The sequence below is a fragment of the Hirundo rustica genome, chromosome 7 (assembly GCF_015227805.2).
Source record: "Hirundo rustica isolate bHirRus1 chromosome 7, bHirRus1.pri.v3, whole genome shotgun sequence".
Lineage (NCBI taxonomy): Eukaryota > Metazoa > Chordata > Aves > Passeriformes > Hirundinidae > Hirundo > Hirundo rustica.
The window spans coordinates 3,431,119-3,456,118 of record NC_053456.1 but is presented as its reverse complement, the minus strand read 5'-3'; the positions used below and the strand labels follow the sequence as shown (position 1 = coordinate 3,456,118).

The window sequence follows — 25,000 nt, the reverse complement described above, 5'->3', positions numbered from 1 at the left end:
CATGCAGGCTGATACGGTGCCAATTGGTCATTATTTTATACTTCATGCAATTTTTCATGGATATTAAAATCCTGGTATTTGGTGCCTGAAATGTGGATCCCTGCTTTGCATGTCCTATTGCTAGAGCAGATCATTAGGAACTTATTAGTGAACTGGCCTCATTCCTTGAGCGTATTTATCATACTTAGCTCATGCAGCATGTGACCAGAACAGGAATAAACTTCACACCAGAGCCCTTCCAGCCTGTCAGTTGTGAAAGTGAGGTGTTTCTTTAATTTTAAAGAAGCAAAAGCAGGGAGAGGATGAATATGGTGGACTGCCAGCCAAAAGCAAAGGGCTAGGAAACACCAACATGGAAGGAAATCCAGCAGGAAAAAAATTAAGTACTTTCAGATCACTGAAGGATCTCAGCTTCCAGGAAAACTCAAGCTGCTCCTCTATGAACCTGATCTGATTTTTTTTTTTTTTTCTTTCCCCTGGGATGTGAGAGCACAGAAAGTCAGGCATAGAAAAAAACTCCACTTTCATAGCAAAATTGCTAAGAATGAATACCAAGGACTATGCTAATTTTTTTTTTCTATCCAGTCACAGCTACCTTCAAGTCCCACTGTGAAAGTTCACATTTAATAAGGTGTGATTAACGAATCCTCAAGGAAGCCAAAATTGTGCTATGAAATGAAGGGGAGATCTGGCAGCAAGGAAAATACAGTAGAAACCACAGCTAAAGTAACCCAAGTGACAGGGAAACTAGTAGATGCCTGGAAATTAGGATTCAGACTGCGTTTCTTTTTAAGAGAGTTTCCTAGGTTTGCACACATACAAGGCTTTTTTTTTTTTCCCTTTATTCCTCTTTACAGTAAATTTGAAAATTCAAACTTGATACATTGAATTATGGCAGTATTACTTGTGTGAACTGTTTCCTAAATCTGCATTTCTGCCAATTTAACCTGTTGGTTAAAAGTCAAACTCAAAGAAAACTCTGGGCTTTGAGCTATAAATGTATTTTGGCTTTGAACCTCCAGCCTTGACCTAGGGGTGCACCAAATCCAGAGCTGGAGTCAGGGCACAAGTTTAGCCACGAAGGGGAAATCCCAGAGTCTTAGCTCAGGAGATTTAAGCACGATCAAGTCACTTACTCAAATTAGCTTAAAATCCCAAAGCACTCAGCCTAAACGCTCTCAAACCCCAGCATTGCCTGTGGAAAACCGTCATGGATGAGCTGGGAGCTTTCCCAGCACTGCACCCAATGGGATGAACCTCTGCCCTGACCCAGTTGTCCTGCTGATTACCCTCAGAGCAACACATTATTGCCCCTCAGTAATACCTCAGTAACTGCTAATTTCATTTCTTTTCCACTCCTTGCATATTTTCTGCTTTTCTTCAGCAACTTTTTAGTGTCCTCCTCACGGAGGACACCTTATCTCAGTCCTTCCCTCTGACTTACTTTTCCCTAATATCAGCAAGCCCAGCCCTTGCCTTCTTGCACTTCTCTACAATCACTTCTCCATTACTTTGAATTCCTTATATTTTTTTTTAAGGCACACTACATCTGATTCCCACTACACCCTTCTCTGTCCCATCCTGGGAAACATTTGAGATCAGATTGGATGGGGGCCTGAGCAACCTGGTCACAACCTGGTCTAGTTGATGGTTTCTCTGGTCATTGCAAGGTCTAGATGACTTTTAATGATCTCTTCCAACCCAAACCATTCTGTCTATGATTCTCGCCCCACAGTTGTGCTCCATCCAGCTCCCAGAACTTTTCTTTCCTCAAGCAGGAGTCAACCACCTCCACTGCTCTCATCCAGACTTGCCTCCACCCACCCTTCCAAAGGCTGGGTGATGTGCTTGTCCCTCAGTCTTTGCCTGCTTTGCTCATCCCTTGCACGTGGCATTCGTGCCACACACAGATGTAGCCTGGCAGGGAATCATCCATATTTTATGAATTAATTTAGAAATTAATATATTAAAATACTTCATATTTTCATATTAATTTATGTTAGTACTAAAAAGGAAATGCTAGAGCTATTTAGTCTACCACATCCATATCAAGGCCTCAGTTTTGATCTGAGGGAACCTGACAGCTTGGGCAGAGTTCTTTGTTCAGACACCACACAACATACCTTAGCAGTGCTCAGTGTGCAGCTGTTACAACACTAATTGAAATATGTTTTTAAATGTATCAGGTTTCCGAACATTTGCAGAATTATTTTCTTCCCCTCATGTGCAAAACCCAGTATTTCAGCCGTTTAAAATTAGTGTTTAATCCCTACAATGTGTTAGTAGGTCATAAAATAGAACTGGACTAAGGTATTTTACATTGGAGATGGGGATAAGTCTGCAGTCGTAGGTGGATGAGGGGGACCCACAACTTTAGGAAACCACAGGATCCCCATCTGGTTTGGGTTGGAAGAGACCTTAAAGCTCATCTCATTTCACCCCCTGTCATGGGCAGGGACACCTTCCATTAGACCAGGTTGCTCCAAGCCCCATCCAACCTGGCCAGAGCCTCACCATCCTCACAGTGAAGACTTGCTTCTTAATATCTAATAATATCTCCCCGGTATCTAAAATCCTAATATCTAAACCCACTCTTGTCCATTTTGAAGCCATCACCTTGTCCTAGAGCACTGTCTTGCAGTGTCACAACATTCATAACATCGTTGGAGTAGAGATAAATTGAAAGGAAGCAGATTTGACATGCCACCCCACAGGTTGTACCCAATCCCATCTGAGATCTCCTGTGTCATCCATGGGGGTGGAGCTCAGAGAGATGGACCCAAGGAAGCTCACAGAGAGGCTCATGAAACACTTGTGTTTTGTCAGATGGACGAGCGATGCAGATGCCACATTTTGCAATGAAATGAAATGATAAATCTCTCTCAAATATCTAGAGGAAATGTTTGGGGCTTTTTTTCCTTCACTGTGAAATACAGGTTCCCACGGGGGCCCACACTCAATCTACAGAGGGGAAATTATAACTAATCTGTTTGCAAAGTCTCTAAAACTGCATTTCTGCTAAAACAAGACAACAACAAAAACACCTCTGAGAGTGAGTATCTCTCAATCTTCCTGGACTAAGTCTTTGACTGAAAAGCTGTGCATTTCCCATTTGCAGTGGTATAAAAGTCACAAGATATCAGATCACAAGCTGTCACTGGTCCCAGACTAAATATCCCCCATCCTTTGCCTAAGGCAAGTGGGTCTCTTTTCCATGGGAGGGGGCCAAACAGAAATCCCACTCTTCTGAGGAAAGAAGGAAACATTTTTGTGACAGTTTGTTTTTATTTTTTTTAAAGGCAGTTCTTTTGAAGCTGCTCGGGGGGTTGGATGTTAGATGTGGTCCCAATGGAGATGGATTAGTGGCCAGAGCATAGCAAAGCGGTCAAAGGTGCAAGATAAATGCAATTTATATATAATTGCCCAAGCTGCACCTGTTCCATTTTCAACAGGAGACCTAGTCTGCAGACACAAACATAGAATATATCCTTTTTTTCCCCTTTATTTGAGTGTAAAATAGGGAATTCTAAACTTGTATCAGAGTAAAGCAAGAAAAAATAACCTTTAAATAGCATGTAAATTTTTTATGAATCAAGCTCTAAATAAAGAAAACTCCCAAGCTGGGAATTCAAAATACTAGCCAGAGAGAGCTGATTTGCTACCAGGCTCAAGAACAATATTTAGTTTACAGAATCAATCTGGAAATAAAACTAGTGCTTGCATCAGCATGAAAGCTACAAAAATAAAAAAGAGGTCTTAATAAAATATACAGTGGAAAAGGAAAGGATAAAAGCCCTAGCACAGCTATGAGGCCCTCAACAGCCCACTCAAGTAATAAAATAGAATATGATGTAATATAGAACAACAATGAAAGGATTTTAAATTTCTAGGTAGGATTCTGAAAAACTGTTTCCAGCTTTTGTTGCAGAGCAGGCACTCCGAGAGTTCCCCTGTGAAGCTACAACAAAGCCGGTGTGTGGCAGACATGGGCGTTGACGAGGGCAGAACAAGCATTAACCTTCACCTTACTTCTCCATCGCTGGACCAGGAGCCTGGATATTTCTGTATTTCTAGATGTTCCATTCTGTTTTCTCTCCTGCTCACTCACCCACTCCTGGTTTCCCTCCTTATCAGCAGCACAGAGAATTTTTTGCTCACCAGAGCATTGATGCTTTGCCATGAAGGCAACCACCTTCTTCACCTTTCATAAGGAAAGTGTCTTGAACTTTGTGCTAAGCAGCTTGGAAAAATCTGAGATTAGACCCATCCCATATTGGCTCAACTAATTTCAGCCTGTCCAAATTAGGATGAGTCCGTAAGACTCCATAGGAAAATCATGTGAGCACCGAATGGCTGTGCTACGTGCCATGCTCTGCACACTCGTTACAGGGCTGCACCCCCTGGCTTTAAGGAAACGGGGCCTTGTGAAGCTCACACTCTAAGAGGGACACGCAACTTCTCTCAAAATTCAATGGCATCCCAAAATTAAATTGTCAGAATCTGGTTCTGCAATGAACGGTGGCCTCTACCCTAAATTTTAGATGAGCCAGAACCAATGCAATTCACTCATTGCAGTAACACAGTAAATTTTCCTTCTCCCCATGAAGCTGAAAGCTATTACAGAATACCACCAATACCGCACAAATTAAAAACTATGGATTGTGAAATTTGTGGCCCTTTTTTCTACTGTGGTCCAGCTGTGGCAGGCATGGCGTACAGAGGTAATCACAGAGCTCTTTTCTGCAGCCGGCCACACGGTCCTACCAAAAGTTCTTGGGCTGACAAAAAGAACTGGCTGAATCCCATTTTTCTTGCCCTGGCATGGAAACTCAGCTCCACTGCAACACCTAAACATTCCTGTTTTCTTCTTTACAACACTTCATTAACAATAAACAATGATTCAGACAGCTTATGCAGTTTTTTCTGCCAATGATTTGCTTCAAAAGATTTATCTGTGATAATTTTTTAGGCACCTCTGTCTGACTCTTTTAACCCTTGTTCTATCACTGGCTGCAATAGGTACACGGACTTGAGAAGGGGTGACAAATAGAAATCTGATTGTCCCAAAGTTCTTTTTACACAGAAAAAAGGAGAATGTTATAAACAACATCCCTTACTTTGTGCTTCTGCAGGAAAGACAGGAATAGCTCCAATTCCTCCTAGAACATGTCTCTAATGAAGCTACAACAGGTCATGATCAGCTGCTCAGAAAACAGCAACACCCTCAGAAAAAAGGCCTTTATCTCTTTTTTAGGTTTCAAAAAGTTGGTTGAAAAACCTGGGCCTGCTCTTAAAATGACCCCAAAGGTAGAAAAGGATGTTACTTTCAATTTGCTTCCTCCACTGAACACAGACTGCAGTTTCACACCTATGTCATTAATGCAATTACAAGCTCTGCCTAAACTATCAAATTAATGTGAAATTTCTCTTAAGATGCACCTGAGCCATTAGCCAGGGTGCCAGTGCCGTGTGCCTCCTGAAGGCTGTGCATGAGGTATTGGGTCTGGCCCAGCCAAGCCCGTCAGAGCTCCCAACAACTCAAACACTGGCGTGATGCACAGAGGCTCCATAAAAGCAAACACATCCCTGATAATAATACTTCCCCCTTTATCCAGTGAGCTACATTGCAGGAGATCATGAACTAATATTTACAACACCCCAGAGAGGCGGGCTGGTATCATTTCCCTGTGTTTCAAAGATGGGCGAAGGTGAGAGAAAGCTGAAGCAATTTGCTGTAATTCACAGAGGAAGTCTGTGGTGAGTCAGGGGAGAGTGCAGCGCTCTCACTGCCTGTGCCTCTGCCACAAGACCATCCTTCCTGTCCCTAAATGCCAGGCTCCAGCCTGATGATGTGCTGTAGCTCTAGCGTATTAAATCTGACACCCTATACATGTTGTGGATCATAAGGCTGAGTCCCATAAAATTGATGGATGAGAAGTTGAGAAGCCAAAAGGGACAGAGGAAAGAAGCAGGAGAAGAGTCCCCGCATTGCAGCTGTGTGGCATTTCTCTAGGCAGTAGGTTCCCATGCTACTTCAAGACCATAACATATTTTAGCTATTACGAATGCAGTTTATTTTGCAAATCAAGGTGATTGCACACATTTCAGCTTGTCAAATTTTCAGCCTTTCAACCATATGTCTGTCGACCTTATGGACTACCAACTTTATGGGATTCAACCATATGTCCAGATCCTGATATATATGAAGGCCAGTTCTAACATAAGAGCTTTACAGTAGTAGTGTAGTAAACCATAATGTTTGCAGATGGCTGTAATAAAATCATTCAGGAGAGGAAAGGTGCAGGGACGTAAAGCCTTCAAAGCTTCTTCTACTGAATAAACAATTTGATCTGAATAATGTAGTGGGAAGCACATTCTGCCAATGAACTGGCTGATCCAGTCCAAAATGTTGCTTTTAATTTTCTTTCCTAATCCCACGTGTATTTTAACTTCCTTTTGTATTTTCCTTTGTGGGATTATCTTAAAATACAGAAGAAAAGTATAAGAAGGAAAAATAACAAAGTAAAGGATTTTGTTTTAAAGGCACAGTACACTTCTAAACTGTAAATTTTTCATCTGTGAAAAGCCAAAGGGTTATGTGGGGCCTCGAAAATGTATTAATAGAGAGGTATAATGTTTTTACCCTCACATGGTGAGATTGAAGGATGATGTGACTTGCTTCATTTCCTGAAGCGGGACTCAGCTTTCAAAGTTAAGGCAAGTTTCCTCCTGAGTAAACTTTTTCTAACTCTAGGAAGTTGGAGTTTGGTTTATGTCCTGCTGCACAATAATTCAGATGATAATTCACATTCCCTTTGTCCAACATAACTTGATATCTCTATTATTAGGGAAGCTCCGGTCCCACTTTCCCCTAACTGAAACATGCTGAGCCAATGTGTGGCCCTCAGAGAGCTCTGTCCTGGCTGACAGTGGGGAAGGGAGCACTGTCTGTAAGGGGAGCCAGGGCCAGCATAGGTGTGATGGAAGGTCTTTTTCAAACCAAAGTATTTTTTAAGCTGACAGCGTGTGGTGAGCTTTGGCAAGCTTCCTTGAACTAGACAAAAATCACTTCCTACTCAGGAAAGAAGGGAACCTTCCCTGGGCATTAACTGGGAAGTGAAAAAGTGAACTGCAACCTGCTTCTGCTGCTGGTGTGCAAAATCACGGCGAGAGGAAACCCCCTGAGCTGTTGACTTTCAGACTACTTGGACAGAGCCAGCTCTCATACTGCTAACGTCATGGAAATACCAATAGGCAGTTTTCCTATTGGATCAAATGCAGCAGGGTCAGATAGCATCTAAGAAACAAGAAATACATTGTCACTCTTCCTTCCCATGCCAGACTTTGCGTTGGCCAAGTTGCAGTTGTTTCTGAGTGCTAGGGCTTGTCTCATTTCAAGAGGGCTTGGCCTGGGAGATGATGATTGCCACAGCACCTACCAACATTCACCCCATCACACCCAATTGTCCTTCACCAAGCAATAACCATCAAGAAAAACAAAAAAAAAGTAAGTCAGAACAGAGCAAAAGAATTTTTTGGAAGCCTCAGCACCTGCACAAATGTGCTCATGAAAGACTGTGAAGAACAGAGCGTGACCCTCAAACCTGCCCTCGGTGTGCGCGGCTGCCTTACCTGTGTGCTCGTATTTGTGTCGCAGCAGGGAACTGCTCTTCTGGAATGTCTTGTCACATAAGTCACACGCATACATGCCACTTTCTGTCTTCTTGATCTTCTTTCGGGACAGACAGGAGTCGGAGTCCGTCATGTCGTCGAGGCCGGACATGTAGTCTGGGGTTCCATCAAGCAATTCTCCCTGTAAAGGAACCACTCGTCATCAAACTGCTGCTCCCACCAACAATCCTGACCACCAACCATCCAGGGAAGTGAAAGTCATGCCTCGGTGGACCTTCTCAGCTTAGGAATATCAATAATGGAACTACAGCTGATGGAAAGTATGGAAATAACGAGGAGCCTTCTACTTCTATGCCTCAAACCAACTTTCTGTCTTTGAGCACTCTGCAGTAATTTGGTTTGCACAAACCAACAGTATTTACCGTATCAGCGCTAAATACTTCCAAGAAAGTGTGAAGGGGAGGCCCTTGATGGCCAGCAAAAGGCATTGCATTATTTTACAGATAAAAATATAAGCAACAGCTAAGAGATCATTCCTTTCAAAATTCCTAAACTTGGATGTATTCTGTATCTGTAGAAAGGTTTTAATTGAATTTTATATTTAGGTACAAATGTTATTATTATGCAATCCATTTAAATGTATGTCTCCCGACTAAAGGCCTCAAGCTATATTTTTATATTTAATTTTGTAATTTGAAATAGGGAATATTAATAACACTTTTTATCAATGTTCTATCTATGTTAAAACAGCCTTCAGCATTAAGCAATAATGAATGTGGATCAGTAAATTATTAAATTTCTTGATATTTATTTTGTCTCGATCCAAAGAGAGTGCAAACTTGCATGATAACATACATTTCCATTTGCTATCACACAGTTCAGTTTTCTTAGACTAGGTTTGCACTAATTAATATTAGAGAAGATTAAATAGGCTTAAATACATTTACAAAGAGGGCAGATGTACTGTAAATTGGAATAGTGGAACAGCTGTTATGGAGGTGCAGTGCTATTTATGCTCCTATTGTGCAAAGAGGGATTACAGTCTGTAATGTAAAACCATACCTGATTTTCACATTTGAAACTATAAAACATTTACTAGTCAGTAAAATTACTAATGGACGGTAATAGGACATGGGGGAACAGGCGCAAATCTAAGAAAAAATTATTAATCTATAATCAGTTAATCTCATTTAACTAAACTCTGTACGTTATATCTGAATACACCCAGCAAAAGGCTATAAAAGTACAAGAGCTTTGTGGAGCTGCTCTTCACTGCAGGCATGCAAGGGACAAAATCATTTGCTACACCTGCGTTGACTCTGGGATGACCTGAAGGAAGAATTACGGGTTGTACCCGGGCATGAAAAAGTGCTGACCCAGATTACATGTCCAGGGAAAGACTTTGTCTGCAATTAAGGGCCCTGGCTGCTACCTCTCCAAATAATTTCATTTAATCTCTGGGGTTTTTTCAAAGCTGTTCCAGATGACTGGCAGGATTAGAGGACTAAGAGTCTGGGAAGAGCAGTAGGTGGCCCAGAGGAAGGGGTTATGGGTCAATGTTTCTTATTCCCCAGACATTTGTGAGAAGAGAGGACAACTTTCCCATGAATCCCATGAACAATCCCCCAAAAATATGGAGAAGGAAGCTCTGAAGGCTTTCAGTGATTTATAGTGTCTATGAGGCTGTATGGACATCTGCTTAGAGGAATACAACTTTGTGTCTGAGTGTGGAGGTGACTCCAAAAGGGTCTCCCACTGCTACTTTACTCTGTGGTGAAATGTAGTTAATTTTTCTACAAAGTTTCCTTTTTTTTTTTTTTCTCTAGAATATGTTTTTTTATAGACATTGTTATTCATATTATTATTACTATTATTATTATTATTATTATATACAAATCTAATGAGAAATGGCTGAACTCTTAACAAAACAAAGGTCATTATGCCTGTTCAAAGTAATTGATACTGCTTCTGAATCCAAGTAGAGGTACTCTTAAGTTAACTGCAGTTTACTTTCCTACTCCACCACATCTTTCCAAGTTCAGTCTTCAATAAACTCTGCTAATTTTGTTGGAAATGTTGATTATAGCTTTGGGCTTTTTCTTCTCTAAGACAACATATCACAAACTATCAAACTCCAGCCTTTCAAAGGAGAAAACAGTTGAAACCATTTACCTGAAATCCTTGTTTCCGCTGGTACTTTCTCCTTTGCTGCATATCGGCAAAAGTAGCTGCTCCAGTTGGGTAGGTATAGGCCATATGTGGTAGGAAGCTCATCTGATCTAGTCCTGGGTATGGTCGCAGCCCAGGAATACTGGTCTGGACTGGCGGCATAAAAGTGGCTGGGGGAAATGCGCTCTGTGGTGGAAGTGTTGTGTATAAAGGTTTGGCACTAAATGGGTTCATACCAAATACTGGGTTAGTGCTTTTATCCAGATTATTTGAATTAGAAAACTCCTTCTTGATAAAAGTCAAGTTCAGCGGCTCATCTGAATTTTCAGATGATGAAGAAACACTGTTGTGTTCTAAATTTACACTATTAGATTTTGTTTTGTTCTTTGTGGCTATAATACTTTTGGGTTCCTTCATTTGTTTTGGTAAAGACAAGTCCAATGGCTCAGCCTGAAGCTCCTCAGAAGAGAAACTGTTTGGAGTGTAAGAACTACTGTGGGAGTTTTTAGAAGATGTGGAAGAAAGATTTAAAGGAGAAGGAGTATTGCTCCTAGAGTGGTCCAATTTATCAACTGGCTTAATATTGGTAAAATGAGGAGGTTTTGTTAGCCTGAGAGGAGTATCACAATTAGTAACACTGTTATGGAGTTCAGCTATAGATGGTGAAGTTATAGAGTCCACAGGCTTTATTGGAGATCTGGCTGACAAAGAGTCTTTAGTGGGAGTGTTGTTGGTGGCAGCCAGCGCCACCTTGGCACTGGCCCTTTCCAGTGATGGTGACCTGGAACTTGAATACTGGTAGACTTTTCTTTGTTCAAACCATTCCTTCACAAATTCCTGAGGAAGGCCAACAGCAATGGAAATTTTCAGTAGTTCATCAGAGTTGGGTTCCATATTCATAGCATAATATGCTTTAAGTACAGACATGTGGTCCTTGTATGGGTTGATGGGGCTAGTCATTCCTTTCTCAGAAAGTACTGATGACAGCAAGAGGGTTTGCTTATCAAACACTCCAGGTTTGTTGGGAACCATGTTCTCGTGAGGCTGAAGGACTGCCTTGATTTCTTCGTTCATTTTACACAGGTAACGCTCATGCTGATGCAACGGAATGGGACCAGGAAAGCTTTCTTTACAGAACTGGCATGAAAATGGAGTGGATACGTTGTGGTTCTCTATCATCTTGTCTTCAGTTACCAGGTCTATTAGGGTTCGCAGCTTCTCTTTTTTAATGTTATTGAGCTGCCTCCTTGAGTCTGTGGTCAAGCTCTGGAGGCAAGCTTTGGCTTCATTGACTTTCTCTAATGTGTAGTCAATAATACTTTTAGTGGCACCATTATGACTTACTACTGGAAGACCCACGGGGGGAATATTGGGGGAGGTAACTCCTTGTTCCTCGGCTTGAGAGCATGAATCCTTCATATGGTAAACCTTCAACTTGGAGATCTCTTCAGCCTTGCAGTCCATTTTCTGCCTGGAAACCGTGTTGTCCACAATCTGTAGGACCTTCTGCACCTCGCTTAAATTGCTGCCTACCGCAGGAAACCCGAGCAACGGTGCTTCCATCCCTACACCTAAGTGCTGCATTGGACTTTGAGCAGACGCGTGAACTCCTAAGGGGCTGGTTGCTCCAAGTCCACCATTCATAAAAGGACTAGTTGCACTAAACCCATGTGAGGCCATAAGAACCTTGTACTCATTGAAATCTAGTGGTTCTGTTTTAATTTTCAGTAGGCCTGTTTGCTCAGACATACTAAGTGGTTTGCCATTCTCCAGCTTGTTTCTCAGCTGTGTGATGGCTGAATTAGTAGGAGAGGAAGATACAGAATTAGGAGAAGAACCCGTCTTGATATTGTTTCTCATTCTGCCATTTACAGAGATTAAACCAATACACTTCTTGCTGCTGATGTGCGAACTGTAGGAGCCAGAATGGGAGAAACGTTTCTTGCAGTTTGGACACTCATATGGTTTTTCACCTAAAATGATAATTAAAACCAAATGTTAATTATCATTCTTGCTGCTATAATTGCAAGAGATTGCATTTGTTATCTAACGGATTGCCTGTGTATCCAGCGATTAATAGTGAGGGAAATATTAATTCTATGAACATGGTCACACACCACCACTGCCTCACCCTCCTCTTTCTACAGGTTTTGAGGTCAGTTTGAACCCAGGGTCTCCAGGTGGCAACAGCCACCAAAGTATGAGATTGGCTCCAGACTGACCAGGGCAAGTCACAGGTAAGTGCCCTGTGGGGAAGAGAGTCAAACCATATCAAGACTTCTCAAATTTGATTTCTATCTTTTTTTTTCTTTTTTTTTTTTACCTCCCCCAAAATGGAGTTTTCACCGGGTATGAGCACCAGTATTCAAAACTGAGTCCTGATGTTTAAACCTCCACATCAGTTTGTGCCTGGGCTGAGCCTGGTGACATTTTGTGTGCTGAATTCTGCATCAAGCAGGAGAGCCAAAATGCCCAAGTCATTCAATCTGAGAGGCTTGGCAGCTTCTTGTTATCTGAGAATATGAGTTGTATTTCACTGGGGGGGACTTTTTATTTTGGAAGATATAATGGACTCCTCAGGTTCCTGCTGCGCAGCAATGAATGAACGCTTCTGAACTCAAACTGCCAAACAATCTATATTATTTGCAGGAAGCTTTACTATTTCCAAATCTTTTAGCGAGACCATGGTATTAACAGCATGATAAATGAGGATGACTCAGATATCACTTATGAAATACCTTGGTAGCTCCAAGAAGCCAGAAGCAGAACAGTGTAAATTTTAAGCAGTCTTTAAAACTCAGCTAATTAAACAAAATGCAAATGAGCACACCAGCACCTCCGCTACTCACCACTGTGAATTCGCAGGTGTTCCTTCAGATGGTGTTTATATTTGAAGGCCTTGCCACACTCAGTGCATTTGAACTTGCGATTGCCTGCTCCTTGGGTCAGCATTTGGTGCTGGGAGGAAAAGAAGAAAAACAAAAGAGATACCAACATGAATTTTATGCAAGAGAAACCATGAATTTCAAGCTTAAAAACCCAAAAATTAAATTAATGTGACTCTGAATTCATCAAGCGGACCAAAAGGTCTGCATGTACATTTATTTGTCTCATCAGTGTTGCAATAAAAATCAAAATGTTGGCAGTAAACCGAAACAAATGAGAAAGTACTTTCACATGAGCATTCGATATTTGCTTTAGAATAATTTCCTAAGTCTCTCATCAGAAATGTGTTGCTTTAAGGTATCTTACTATGAGAGAAACAGTTTTATAAGAAGATTTGTGGCTCTTAATATTCCTAGCAGATTCTGAACATGTGGGACTCAGCTTGTTTAAAAATTCTGTTTACTGCATGTGGAGGAAAGAGAGAAACATTGTCGTTAGTGGCATTTCGTGTAAGATTTAATTCATTATGAAGCAGGAGAGATTGTGTCTTCAGCATAAGCTGCTGCTGGAAATGTTTGTTAAAATCACAGAGCAGCAGGAAGGACTTGAGCTACCTTTCGTGCCATGTTTTCCCTCAGCGCTCTTCTGAGAGGCGAGGGAAAGTTGAAAGTTAAAAGTGGTGTAAAGATATAATCAAAGGCAGCTGACCTTTTTGCAACAAGCAAGGAAAGCCCCATGACTTTGAATTTGGAGAGAAAAAAAAAATTAATTAAAAACTAATTATTATCTTGATAATCATGTAGCCAACCACTCTGGATGCTCAAGGTAGGAGGTCAGCCTTTTGCAGGCAACCACAACACAAAAGCCTTTTGCAGGAGCAGGGAGGGGGGGGGGAAAAGGGTGGAAAAAAAAAAGGAGGGGGGGAAAAAAAAAAAAAAAAAAAGGCAGCGCCGAAACGGTATGACAACTGCGAGGGTGTGCTGCCTCTTCCCACATTCCTGGCGAGACAGATGGTGTTACATGGGACACAGGGAGGTTTGTTCAAACAGCAGCAACCTTCAAAGATCAAGCAGAGCCCAGCCCGCCGCGCGCCATTGAGGGACCCGCGCTCATATGTTGCTGAGTTGCATAAACAAACAGCAACAGCTGTTTTGTCTCCCCCCATCGCCCTCTGAGGACTACTATAAACTTTAGTTGTGCCACTGTTAATATGATACAATCATTTTAATTTACTAATTGTAAATGCCACGAGCAAATGAGGGGACTTTTCAACACCAAAGCTACCATTCATAATGCGCCAGTACCAGCGCGCTCTCGCATGTGAAATTTCAGGCAGTTACGTTGGATAAATATCCAGGCGGGTTTTGTTCCCTCCCCTGGTGTTTTTAATGACACGAGGCAAAAGGAAGAACCTTACAGTGGATCAGGTTAGGAAAAATATACATGGGAAAATGTGTTCGTCTACTGGAAAAGCCATGAGAAGGGAAGAATAGGAGAAAGTGCTCTGGAGTAATTTATATTGATTTAAGATCAAGCAAAAGATACAGTTCTTTTAAAAATGCTAATTGCAAAAATCGCGTGATTAGGAAGATGTGTGTTTGCCTAACTGAATTTACAATCTGCTGAGAAAAACCTACCAAGAGAAATCCAGTTGATAGTGATTTTCAGGTTTTTAAGAAAAATAAATATGGCATAAAGCCTTTATAATTTGACACAATGCACTCATCTATTTATTCAACTTTTAACCACACCATCTGAGTTTCCATTACAGCCCTCCTTAAGTGTTTAGAAGTAATCCTCCAGCTAGAAGCTGTTTTTCTGCTGGTGTATAAAAAATTTTGTAGCGCAGGTCTATCACCAGCCCATCTAGGAGCAGTAGGGAAGCTCAGTCACCTGTTTGGGACACCAGCATTTCCTTAAATGTGGCACTGATATAATATTACATGTACCCCATCGAGGAAAAAACGGCTTTGATTTATTGCAGATACGCTACCGGGCTATACAAATGAGAGCAATGCCCAATTCCAGTGGCACAATCACAAATGATAGCCTGTATGTACTGTCGGAAGAGTTCTTCTCAAAATGTGTAATTATGTCTAACAAACGATTATACAAAATACGCATAATTTCATGTGATTGAAAAGGTTACGCAAAAAGTAATGAAAAAATATTAGCGGATCTTTTAGTATGTCTTGGAGCTCCTATTTGCAACACTGCAAAGTAAAACTAGGTGAAAAATGGAATTAAAATTGCTGAGATGTTTAATAATGTATAATTAAAATGCTACAGTTTCATTCACTTTTTGAGGAACATAAAAACGAAACTAAAGTCAAGTTAAAGTGCAAATAAAATTTCTAAATTAGAAATTAACACACTCATTCGATCGTGAACATAAGACTATTAAATCATATTAGAAGAGACCATCAAAAAATCATTTAGACCTCAATTAAAGCTATTACCATTAAAAGATCTGCATCTTCAAAATGCCATGAAAAATTAATAATGATTGCCAATCAAAGCAATATCGTTTCTCTAAGGGGTTATTACAGAAAGAAATCACTTAAAACCAGCCCCCCACCTGATCTGTCCCTGGCTTGTGTGTCACCATATGCCGCTCGAGCTGGGTGCGGTAGGCAAACGTGTAGTTACAGAGAGGGCACGAGAAGTTCTCCTCGTTCTTCTCGTGGCGGTACTTGATGTGCTCCTTGAGGGACGTCAGGCGCTTGTAGCCCCGGTCGCAGTAGGGGCAGGTCAGCAGTTGGGCGAAGGCATCTGGAGTTCCAGGTGGCAGGTCTGCACGCCGGGATGGTGGGGGGGGGAAAGAGAGGCAGGCCAAAAGGTCAGCAAATCAATGGCAGCTCATGGGCTGATTGCCCGGGATGGTATGAGAGGAATCGCCGCAATCTGCTGCCCGGGAGGGAGGGACGGCGCTTCCAACCGGCGACGGGAGGCACGGGCACCCGCGCACGCCCACGGCAGATTCGCAGGGCCCGCTCTGGACCCCACCGGGAAATTAATTGTGGGCATCACTCCTCCCGCAGACCTGGCTGGCTGGAAAACTAAGAAATACTTTTCCTGATCAATTGGCAATTTGCATTCCAGCCTCAGCTCATTACGTTACTTATGCCATTGACCGAATCCTTCCTACTGACTCTTCTCCAATTATTTATCAAGGCATTGGAGAGCAATAGGCTGGCTACTCTGTCTTTTGTTGCATTAAAACTCTATTAAAACTTCCCAAACTCCCAAGCAGAGCAGCAGCCTTTCTCCCGTTTAAATTCAGCTCTTCAGTTCACCCACCAAATAATACAAATGTGCTGACTAAAAAGTCACAATACACTGAAATTACAGCCCCAATCTTTGCTCATGAAATTCCATGCCGCTGCAGCTGTTCTTCAATTTTTAAGGTAAACACCCAGGCATGTAGTGCATTTATAATTGCAACAGCTGCACGAGGTCAGGATACTGGCTAAAAATGAATTACAGCCTCACCATTTTCTTCTTGCCCATTGGCCTCTGGAGTGCCAAGGCGAGACAGTTCCTCAGGGGCTTCAGGGTAAATAATGGCTGTGTCGCTGCGCTGCAGGTACTCTGCTATGCTGACTGCATGCCCATCTCCTTCCTCCAGTTTCCTTTTGGCAAAATATTCCTCGAAGTCCGACGTGCAATTTGCGTTCTTCACTAAAATAAGAGAGGGGGAAAAAGAAAGGGTGTTTGAGCGCATCGTCCCGGAGAGCTTGGGTCGGTCAGCAATGTTAGAGGTTGAGCAGATGTACTCGAGCTACAAGGCTGGGGCTGCAGCTGGATCCTTGCTCTCATCGGCCTTGCTCCAGCTCCCAATAAATTTAATGTGGGCTTTCCACCAGTGTGGATGGAAGTGAGGTCGGGCAGTTAAATTAACAGGAACATGGGGCTCTACAGGGCAGCAGGAGAATTTTATGAGGCTTGGGTAATGCAGGTAATCTTTCATTGCTGGAACTTGAACAACCTTCACGGGGCTCCTGGGGATCCCACAGGTTTTGGCATGAGTGCAGATCAACCTACAGGACTGAGCTGAGCCACCCCTGGATCCAGCAGACCCCGAGACAGTGCCGATGTGGGACATGGCACTTGCAGGTAGTAAAAGACCAAATTTTTCTGACACAGGTCCTGCCTCAGGCTGCTCTGTCAGGCATAAGAAGAAAATTGCTCACATCTTCCCGCTTTTTCTTTCCTCCCTGAAAAATTAACTTATAATGAGAGATGAGTTGTTTTAAAAACTTACTACTTCATGATTTCTGCAATAGAGACACATGGTTTTGACCATAACAGGGTCACCAAGCCCAAAACCACTTTGACAGCCCATGTAAGAGTTTTCATTCTTTTCTTTAAATGTAATCTCAATTTTTTATTATCCATGCAATGTCCATGAAATATAATACATGCTCAGCCACAAAGCATCCTGTTACTAAAAATGTGCTTTTCTCCTCCAAGTATGAACACTGCTTACAGGAAAGACCTTAAAACTCTGGGATGTTATAGACAAATAATAATATAATTTTACTAGAAAAGAAAAGAAAAGAAAAAAAAAAAAAAGGAGATTATTATTTTCTTCCTCTAAATTGTGTTTCTTTGTTTATTATCAAGTCTTGAAACACACAGCTGGTGGCAGGGAACTAAAGATACTTGTTTTTAACTGACCATAAATGAAAAGAAAAGCTTATGATTGATTAAACTTTTTATGTATTTCTGCTGAGGTGAAGTAAGAAAATGAGGAAACACCATGAACTATTCTGGAGTTCAGGTAAAACACTAAACAGCATAATTCTGCTATCAGAGATTCCAGGGACAAACATGGAGTAAACAAGTGGAAATCAAGGGGGTTATGGTTTGTAACCACTGGAAATGAGAGACTAACCAGCTCCTTGGTATTTAGAAACAGGGAAATGCTTTGCCTCAGTTTCCTATGAAAATGCAATGCAGTGATGCTGGCAGTGAAAATGAGACATGACCTCTGACTGGGGCACAACTGGGAGCCTGCAGCGCCTGATTTGAAGCTCTGATCTCGGCGTCATCGATAAAAGTAGATATCCGTCTCTGTAAACCTCATCCCTTTAGCCGATAAAATCAAATCCTCTGGCTGAGACAAATATGCCCTATTTTTCATATGAGCTGAGCAGCTTCTCAACCATTCTGCAGTATTTTAGTGACAGCGACCAAATGGCACAAGGCACGGGACCATGGTTTTGGAAGGAAACTTCTGTTCCTATCAGAGTGGTTTTGAAGGGAATGGCTATACCACCACAGAGTTCCTCTTGGTCCTACTGCAGCTCCAGTTAACATTTGTTATTAGCATGAGAAACCATTCTCCTCTCTCAAACCCCAAAATAAAGCAGCTTCTAGAGAAGGGGAGGGTGAGTGTGGAGTACTTTACCCCCATTTTGTTCTGGGAGAGAAATATAACAAAATGGTGGTTACTGAGTATGACTTAAACACAAGAGCATCACAGTAGGTGTAGGACTTCTTGTTTTTATCAGGAAAAAAAAAAAAAGGAAAAAAAAAAAAAAAAAAGCTGAGGCTTTACTTTTTATGCTGCAAATCTAACTCTTCATTGCCCTGTTATGCCTAGATCTTCAAAGGGTTACCCAAGCTCCATTCCTTCTCTTGTCTTAGGAATAGATCCAAGGAAAACAAGATTATTTTTGCCAAATCTGGGCCATGAGCCATTAAATGCTACCTGTGAAGCAAGGTGAGAGAGTTTTTCTCCAGAGAGGAGAAATGCAATGGCTCTGTAGGATGATTCCATGTGTCCCTTTTGTGCTCCAGGTAAACTGGGTGTACTTGGAATTTGCAACTGCATTTATAGGATTAGGATTGCCACCAAGCAAGGCCTGAGTTAATATTAGGAGCTACCATCCCCAGCTCAAACCCAAATGAGGTTCTTCCTTTGTGCCCCCAAGTCTATCTGGAGGCTGATCCAACAGGCTGTGGAGGACTGCTGTGATATTACTGGCCTTGGCTCCCTAATTCTAGGGATTATTTAGCTTCAATATCTGTGCATGAAATCCAGGAGCTAAAGCAAATGTTTATGTCTACATTATAAACCCCTAAAAACAAGGGGATTTAGTGGAAAAGCTGATAGATCCTTCACTGAAACAATACCACCAGTGCTGCAAGGCTGCAGATTAACACAAATAGTGAAAGGTGTCCATGTGGGTCTGGTTTCTCACCAGCAACATTACTGACAATTCAGACATGGCTGGAAGCTCACCCAGAGGTACTAAAAAGTCCCATCTGACAACCATTAGGCTTCTCTCTCGACTTCTGGGTGGAAGCCTTGCTTCCCCCCTCCATGCCCTGATTTATTTTCCATGCACAAAACCACGTTCTCAGACTCCTTGTGGGCTGACACTGCACACACACTGTACATCCCCTCCTGTGAGGCAAGAATTTCAGCGAGATCTATGGTGGGTGACCTCACCAAACAAGCCTCTTTTTTTTAGTTAATTATTGGAGCCCAGAGAGCAGAAATATTTTCAGCTCCAATAGCTGATGTGGCTGTGTCACATAAAAATAAAACACATTAAGGAAAGCTATCTTTGGAGGCATTTAGGACCTTTCAAGATAAAGTGGGAGAGAGGTCCAAGGAGCTTGGGAGACCAGTTATTTTGTGTGGGAACTCGTCCTGCGAGATGGTGATAGCTGCCCTTAATCGCAAACAAAGCTAATAAAACCACAGCCTTCATTAGCCAGGAAGTGAGAGGCCCCCATTGGTACACACAGATTACAGCCTGAAAACGGCCTGTCCTCCAACCTGCCAAGTTCTGGTTCTATTTTCCTCCTCCCAAAAGTTTTTCTTTTCTTTCTTTGAATTATGTTAAGAGATCTTTACTTGAATTTTGTCAGATGTTACTAATCGAAACCAGGAGAATTTTTTGTTTGTTTACAGGGATTTTGTTAATGTATTCTCTGCAAGCATCCCAGTTGCAATAACCATAAAAGGTAGAATAAAATAAACCATAAGAATTTCTTAATTCACATTTTAAAAACCTCTTCTGCTAAACATCACTTTTTCAAATCCCTGTTGCAGAAACCCTCAGAAATATTTACAAATTCTTTTAGCGGGACCAAAATCCTAAATTTTCACCCTAATGGTCACTTCTGTGTTTTCACCATGAAGCCTCCATGGCTCATTATAAAAATGTAGCTGATTAATGTATGGATAACAAGATTTCTCTTTAAGTACCACTAAGAAGTGGCCACTCTGACAATAGCAGAATAATTTAATAATGGAGACCTTTTCTTTTAGTTTTCTTCCTCTACTAATGACATTTTGCAGAGAATTTGATGCTGTAAGTGCATCACAGATATTGTACACAGAAACCTTCTGGTTGGATGTATGTCTTCTTTGGGTGGAGTCCCAGCCTCACCTCAGCTACTTTACTGAACATCAGTATTAGATCCCCTATAACCTGCAGGGAAAGATTGAGCCCAACACCCAAATCCTGTAGAGAGGCTGAAGAATAAAACTCTGAACAGTTCCCAGGCTATTCAGGAAGGATCTCCAACAGCTCAGGGACTGATTTCTTCCCTTTCCTTGTCAAATAATGGCCCCTCATCAGGCACAAGGCGGTTTTTACTCCTAATAAAGGAAACTACAGGTTCCTCATGGCCACCTGGCATCTCCCACTCAAGGTGAAAAGATTGGCATAAGCATTTAATTTATCAGAGTGTTTATTATGCCTGAGTAATCTGACATTGCTCTTAAGAGGCTACGGAGATTGCAGCAACTAAAGAAATCTGTTCTACCCAACCTGACAAGGCATCAGCCTCCACTGAAAGAGGCTCTGAGCACCTCAGTGACAAAAGACTTGAATTTAACACTGTCAGAGTAACTTGTGATGATTATCTGAGCAAGCCTCCCATTGCAGCCAGAGTAAAGAGGAGCCTGGGACTTGCACAGGACGTTTGGGGAAGGAATTGAGAGGAGCAACACACAGAGAAGCTCTTGCATTTTAAATGCAGAGCACCTAAATGCAAAGCACTCCTTGAGCCATGGGCTTGCAGTGCCTCAAGCTGGGTAGGGGTAACCCTTATTTCTTCCACGGAAAACTGGTTCCAGTGGAGGCAGGACAGCCCACAGACTCCACTCAGGGTTAGCAGAGGGGCTGTGCCAGGGCTTGATGGCACACCCAGAGAGATTTTGTGAGGCCAATGATGAGCTGGAAGACAAGGACATGAGACTGGAAGGGAAAGGACTAAGAGGACATGAAGTCTTCCCCTTCAAGCAGACCACATTGCAAGCATGAAAGAGTCAGGGCTGTTATGGTAAGGAAAATATGTGCAAAGGAAGTCACACGGACTGATAGGGGACCTCAAAGGCTCTGGTAATGGTAATTCAGATAACCATCAAGCCTTGTTTCTGAATCAGATGTCTTTGAAAATCCTGTTTCTCCAAGTGCTAAGCACAGTTTGTCACTTTATTGCTGTCTCTTGGAAATAAAATAAGCTTTTGAGATACATATGTAGCCAGTTCTGCACAGCAACATCATTAAGTACATACGTAATGATGAACTGTGCCTCGGTGCCACCCTCCTTTCATGCATAATAAATCTAATGGATGAAGAAAGCAGTGACACGGTTTTATTTTCCTATTATTTTCCCCCTCAAGAATGATAAAGTAAATTTCTTGTGTTGCTTAATAAGAGCACTGGGGTTTTATGTGGGTGTTACCAACATTAGGAAAGTGTGAGTAATAAAATCCTTGTGAGAATTTGGTACCACCTTTTACAGTAATATTTGTGGAGAGTATTACCTACGAACTAAATTTCATAATGGAATGCATAGAAATGTACTTACACTAGAAAACTCCTCCTTTTAGCCATGTAAATCTATCTGCAACATCTCAAATTGTGACAAAATGCAGAAGAAAGACTGGGTGATGTATGGCATTCAGCTGTGCTGAGGACAGAGCGGAGCGTTTGGAAAGAACATGGTAAACCCCTGAATTCATTTGGATTAGAAAATAGCAACAGAAACCTTTTGCTGATTTGCTCTGCTGCAGAAAAAGAGAGATGGCTCAGAGGTGATGCCTGCTAAATATCTGTCACACTCCTTGTGCCACCAAATGTATTGATTTCTAAGAAGAGGGGAAAGAAAAAGATGCGAAAAGTGGAAGATAAAAATATTAGCCAGAAACATTATAATCTCATAAATATGCATTTAAAGTGTGTGTGTCTATGGATCTATGTAAGGGCTTTACGTGTGTCTGGCTGAAAAGATGTTTTCAGTCTCTGAAGCAGCTCACTCTGTGCACCACCCAAATCTGGGGCTGCCAAGGCGGGTGCACCCCATCCTCATTATCAAGCTCTTCGTACAGTCTCTCTCATTAAAAGGCTACTGTATCTTTGCCCAGCTACTTTAAACTATCCAAGGTTCACCCTGACTGGGAAAACGTCTCCTTACACTGCAGAGAACTATTATCTCCCAAGGATTCAGCGACAAGGAGCTGGAGCTAAAATGTTGTGGGACACAGGAGGGGTAGCAAGGACTCTTCACTGCATGAATTGGTCACTGCAATCTCATGATAAGGTGTGTGTGTGTGGGGGAATATTAAAAACCAGGAGAATTATGTCAGTGTTTTCCAATTTTTGAACTGAAAACAAGAAATAGATTGTTTTTTCACTCTCACTCTTCATGCACAGCTATCCCTACGTGATCCCGAAGGAAAGCGGCGCTCACTCCATGCAAGGCCTTACCTGTACCATTGTTTCCAGTGGTCTGAATCGTGGCTTCAGGCCCCATAGTGTCATAATCTTCCTTCATTTCTTCTGTGAAATAAAGCATGCACACTTTTAGCACCGGCACGGTGGTGAACGGCTCACAAAGCTGGGGAGCACACGGCGGTGCCGGGGAAGATCCCGCTCGGGGAAGGAGAGAAAAGGGCTGTTGTGGACCTCCACACAATGGCTTTGTTCTGGGAAGTGAATGAGTTCAGCAGTGCTGGAGGGACGAGAACTTATTTAAACATGACAGCGAGTAGTGGGAAACAGAACTATTTGCTCGCAGTAAACGAAAGACTTTTCCCAATATCAAATCTAATAAGCAGTCGGGTGAGAAAAAGGGATTTTTTTGTTGTTGTTCTTTCCCCCACCCCGCCACCCCCCCCACTTATTTAAAAGAAATAATCAGTTAACAGACGCTGTGAGATCTATACCTGGAAGAAAATGCAAATGCAGAAGGAAGATGTAAGAACTTCTTGTATCTCCCTCTCTATCTCTCTATCGCCACGCAGATCTGAGCTGTCACCGTCATTTTAACCTCGTTTGAGGTGAGAGGCACAGCAAGAATTAATATTGAGTGGTGCAAAAATGTGACAAATCTTCAACCATGGGCAGTTCTCCTCTGCCCTACTGCTTGTTTGCATCTTCTGTGCACTGACAAAGTCTGCCTTTATGGCCATAAATTGGGTTGATTCACATGCAAATGAGCATGATACGTGTAAAATTACTTATTGTGTATTTTTATGGATCGGTTTACTTTCCACGAATCTGGGGGTTCGGAGTGAACAAAAATAGCTTTTAGAAGAGGTTCCATCACTGGGGAGAACACTTATTTTCCTGGATGTTTCAGCCTGCCTGGCACTGCCTGTCAAACTTGGTTTCTCGCTGCTAATTTGTTAGTTCATGTGCAACAGGTATTCACACATGCAGCCTGGATAGGATTTAACCTTCCAAAGGGTTTTCACAGGCAAAAAAATTATACAGAGTGTTTCTTTCTCGCCTTTTCAACTTCTAAATGCCAGCCTTTCTCTATCTGAAGACATCCACAAGCACACAACCTCTTCCTTTCCTTTTTTTGGTTTTTTTTTTAAGTGAGAGAATTCAGTATTTTGAGATTTAAGTGAAAAAAAAAAATCTCCTTTAATCATTCACTGAGATGCAATTACAAGAAATAAAATGGAACAAGACACCCAGAAGTGGTTCAACAATGACCAAATGAATTTAAAAAAAAAGGAATTTCCCAGAAACAAACACCAGTCGATGATGATTCAGGAAGATGGATGCTGCTCGGCCAATCAAGTGATAGACTGGCAAGAAGATCAAAGCATGCTATTAAAATGTTATTGATAGATGAAGCATTAAAATTCTTATTATACTTCTTTTATATATATATATATATATATTTTTTTTTTTTTTTTTTTTTTTTTTGTGAGAAAGATTTTGATGAGGACAGAGACTGGCCCAGCATTAATCCATTTCCATGACAATGATTTGACTGAAGATAGGGGAATAATACAAACAGAGCACATTCTCAGTGCATTCCTAAATTTGTAATCTTGTAGTATTCTTCAGATGTCACACTCTACGAGTAATTAGTTGGTAGAATAACAGGTTCTAATTGTATCATTCTAATCAAAACTAAAGCACAGAATGATTTAATTCAGATCTTTACAACCAGCATACAATACTGTGGTATAAATATACATGTTTATGGCTTTGAAGCTTAAAAAAGGGAAAAAAAAATAATGAAAGCTCTTAAGTTAAAATATGCAGGTACAAACAGATGCTAAATTTGTACAAAAGCATAGAATATGCAGACCAGATGAAAAATATTTGTTTAAACTGTACAGCAGACAAGCCAGCCTTGATTCTTTTCCCAGATCTGGCATTCTGCCTCTCTAAGGATCATTTTCAGGGGGTTATCTTGCGTCCAAAACATTTAGGACTTCAATATGTATTAATAAAATGTTGTCAATTATGATAATTGATCTGCTGAGCCAGTCTCACATCTGATATTTTTATTGCAGCCTCCCAGAAATTTTAATCAAGGTACAGTGTTTCTGAGAAGTTCAGCCTTCGATATAAATATAGCCATTGTGATTTTCTTCCTTGATCATCTCATGTGATTTCTGGTAGTAAGGAGTCACAAGTATCAGAAGTTTTCCATCTGAGGGCACATCTACCCAGTCAGCAAGGGGAAAACAGTTAACAGCTTTTTTTTTTTTTTGCCTTTTTTTTGTTTTTGCATAATAGTGGTAATGTTCAAGATTTTTTTTGCTGCACTTCCTTCCTCATTGCCATTTTATTCTGTGGTAAAGAGAAGTTACAGTGTCTAGTTGCTTCCCAAAAATTATTCAAGGCTCACGAAGGCTCTGCTCTGCTTCTCGCTTTGTGCAGGTCACCGGGGTACACGCTGCAATTTTTCATGTACGTTTTAATTCTCATTTAGCTGACTCTTGCACAATTTAACCTCTAGCATTGCGACACTCAAACATGACTTTTCTTTACCTAAACCTGCCCTCTTCCTAAAATCTGTGACCCTGCACTTTCTA

The 25,000-nt window shown here is 41.5% G+C and overlaps 1 protein-coding gene across 3 annotated transcripts in view; it reads right to left on the bottom strand.

Moving 5' to 3' along the window:
• ZEB2 (zinc finger E-box binding homeobox 2) overlaps positions 1-25,000 on the bottom strand; it is a 115,182-nt gene that overhangs the window by 3,389 nt on the left and 86,793 nt on the right. For all 3 annotated transcript variants that reach the window (XM_040068907.2, XM_040068908.2, XM_058421249.1), the window contains 6 exons: positions 22,425-22,496; positions 16,180-16,368; positions 15,266-15,480; positions 12,651-12,759; positions 9,805-11,774; positions 7,633-7,813 (listed from right to left, as the gene is read on the bottom strand). In XM_040068907.2, the coding sequence (XP_039924841.1) occupies positions 7,633-7,813; positions 9,805-11,774; positions 12,651-12,759; positions 15,266-15,480; positions 16,180-16,368; positions 22,425-22,496 (2,736 nt within the window). The remainder of the gene's footprint in view (positions 1-7,632; positions 7,814-9,804; positions 11,775-12,650; positions 12,760-15,265; positions 15,481-16,179; positions 16,369-22,424; positions 22,497-25,000) is intronic.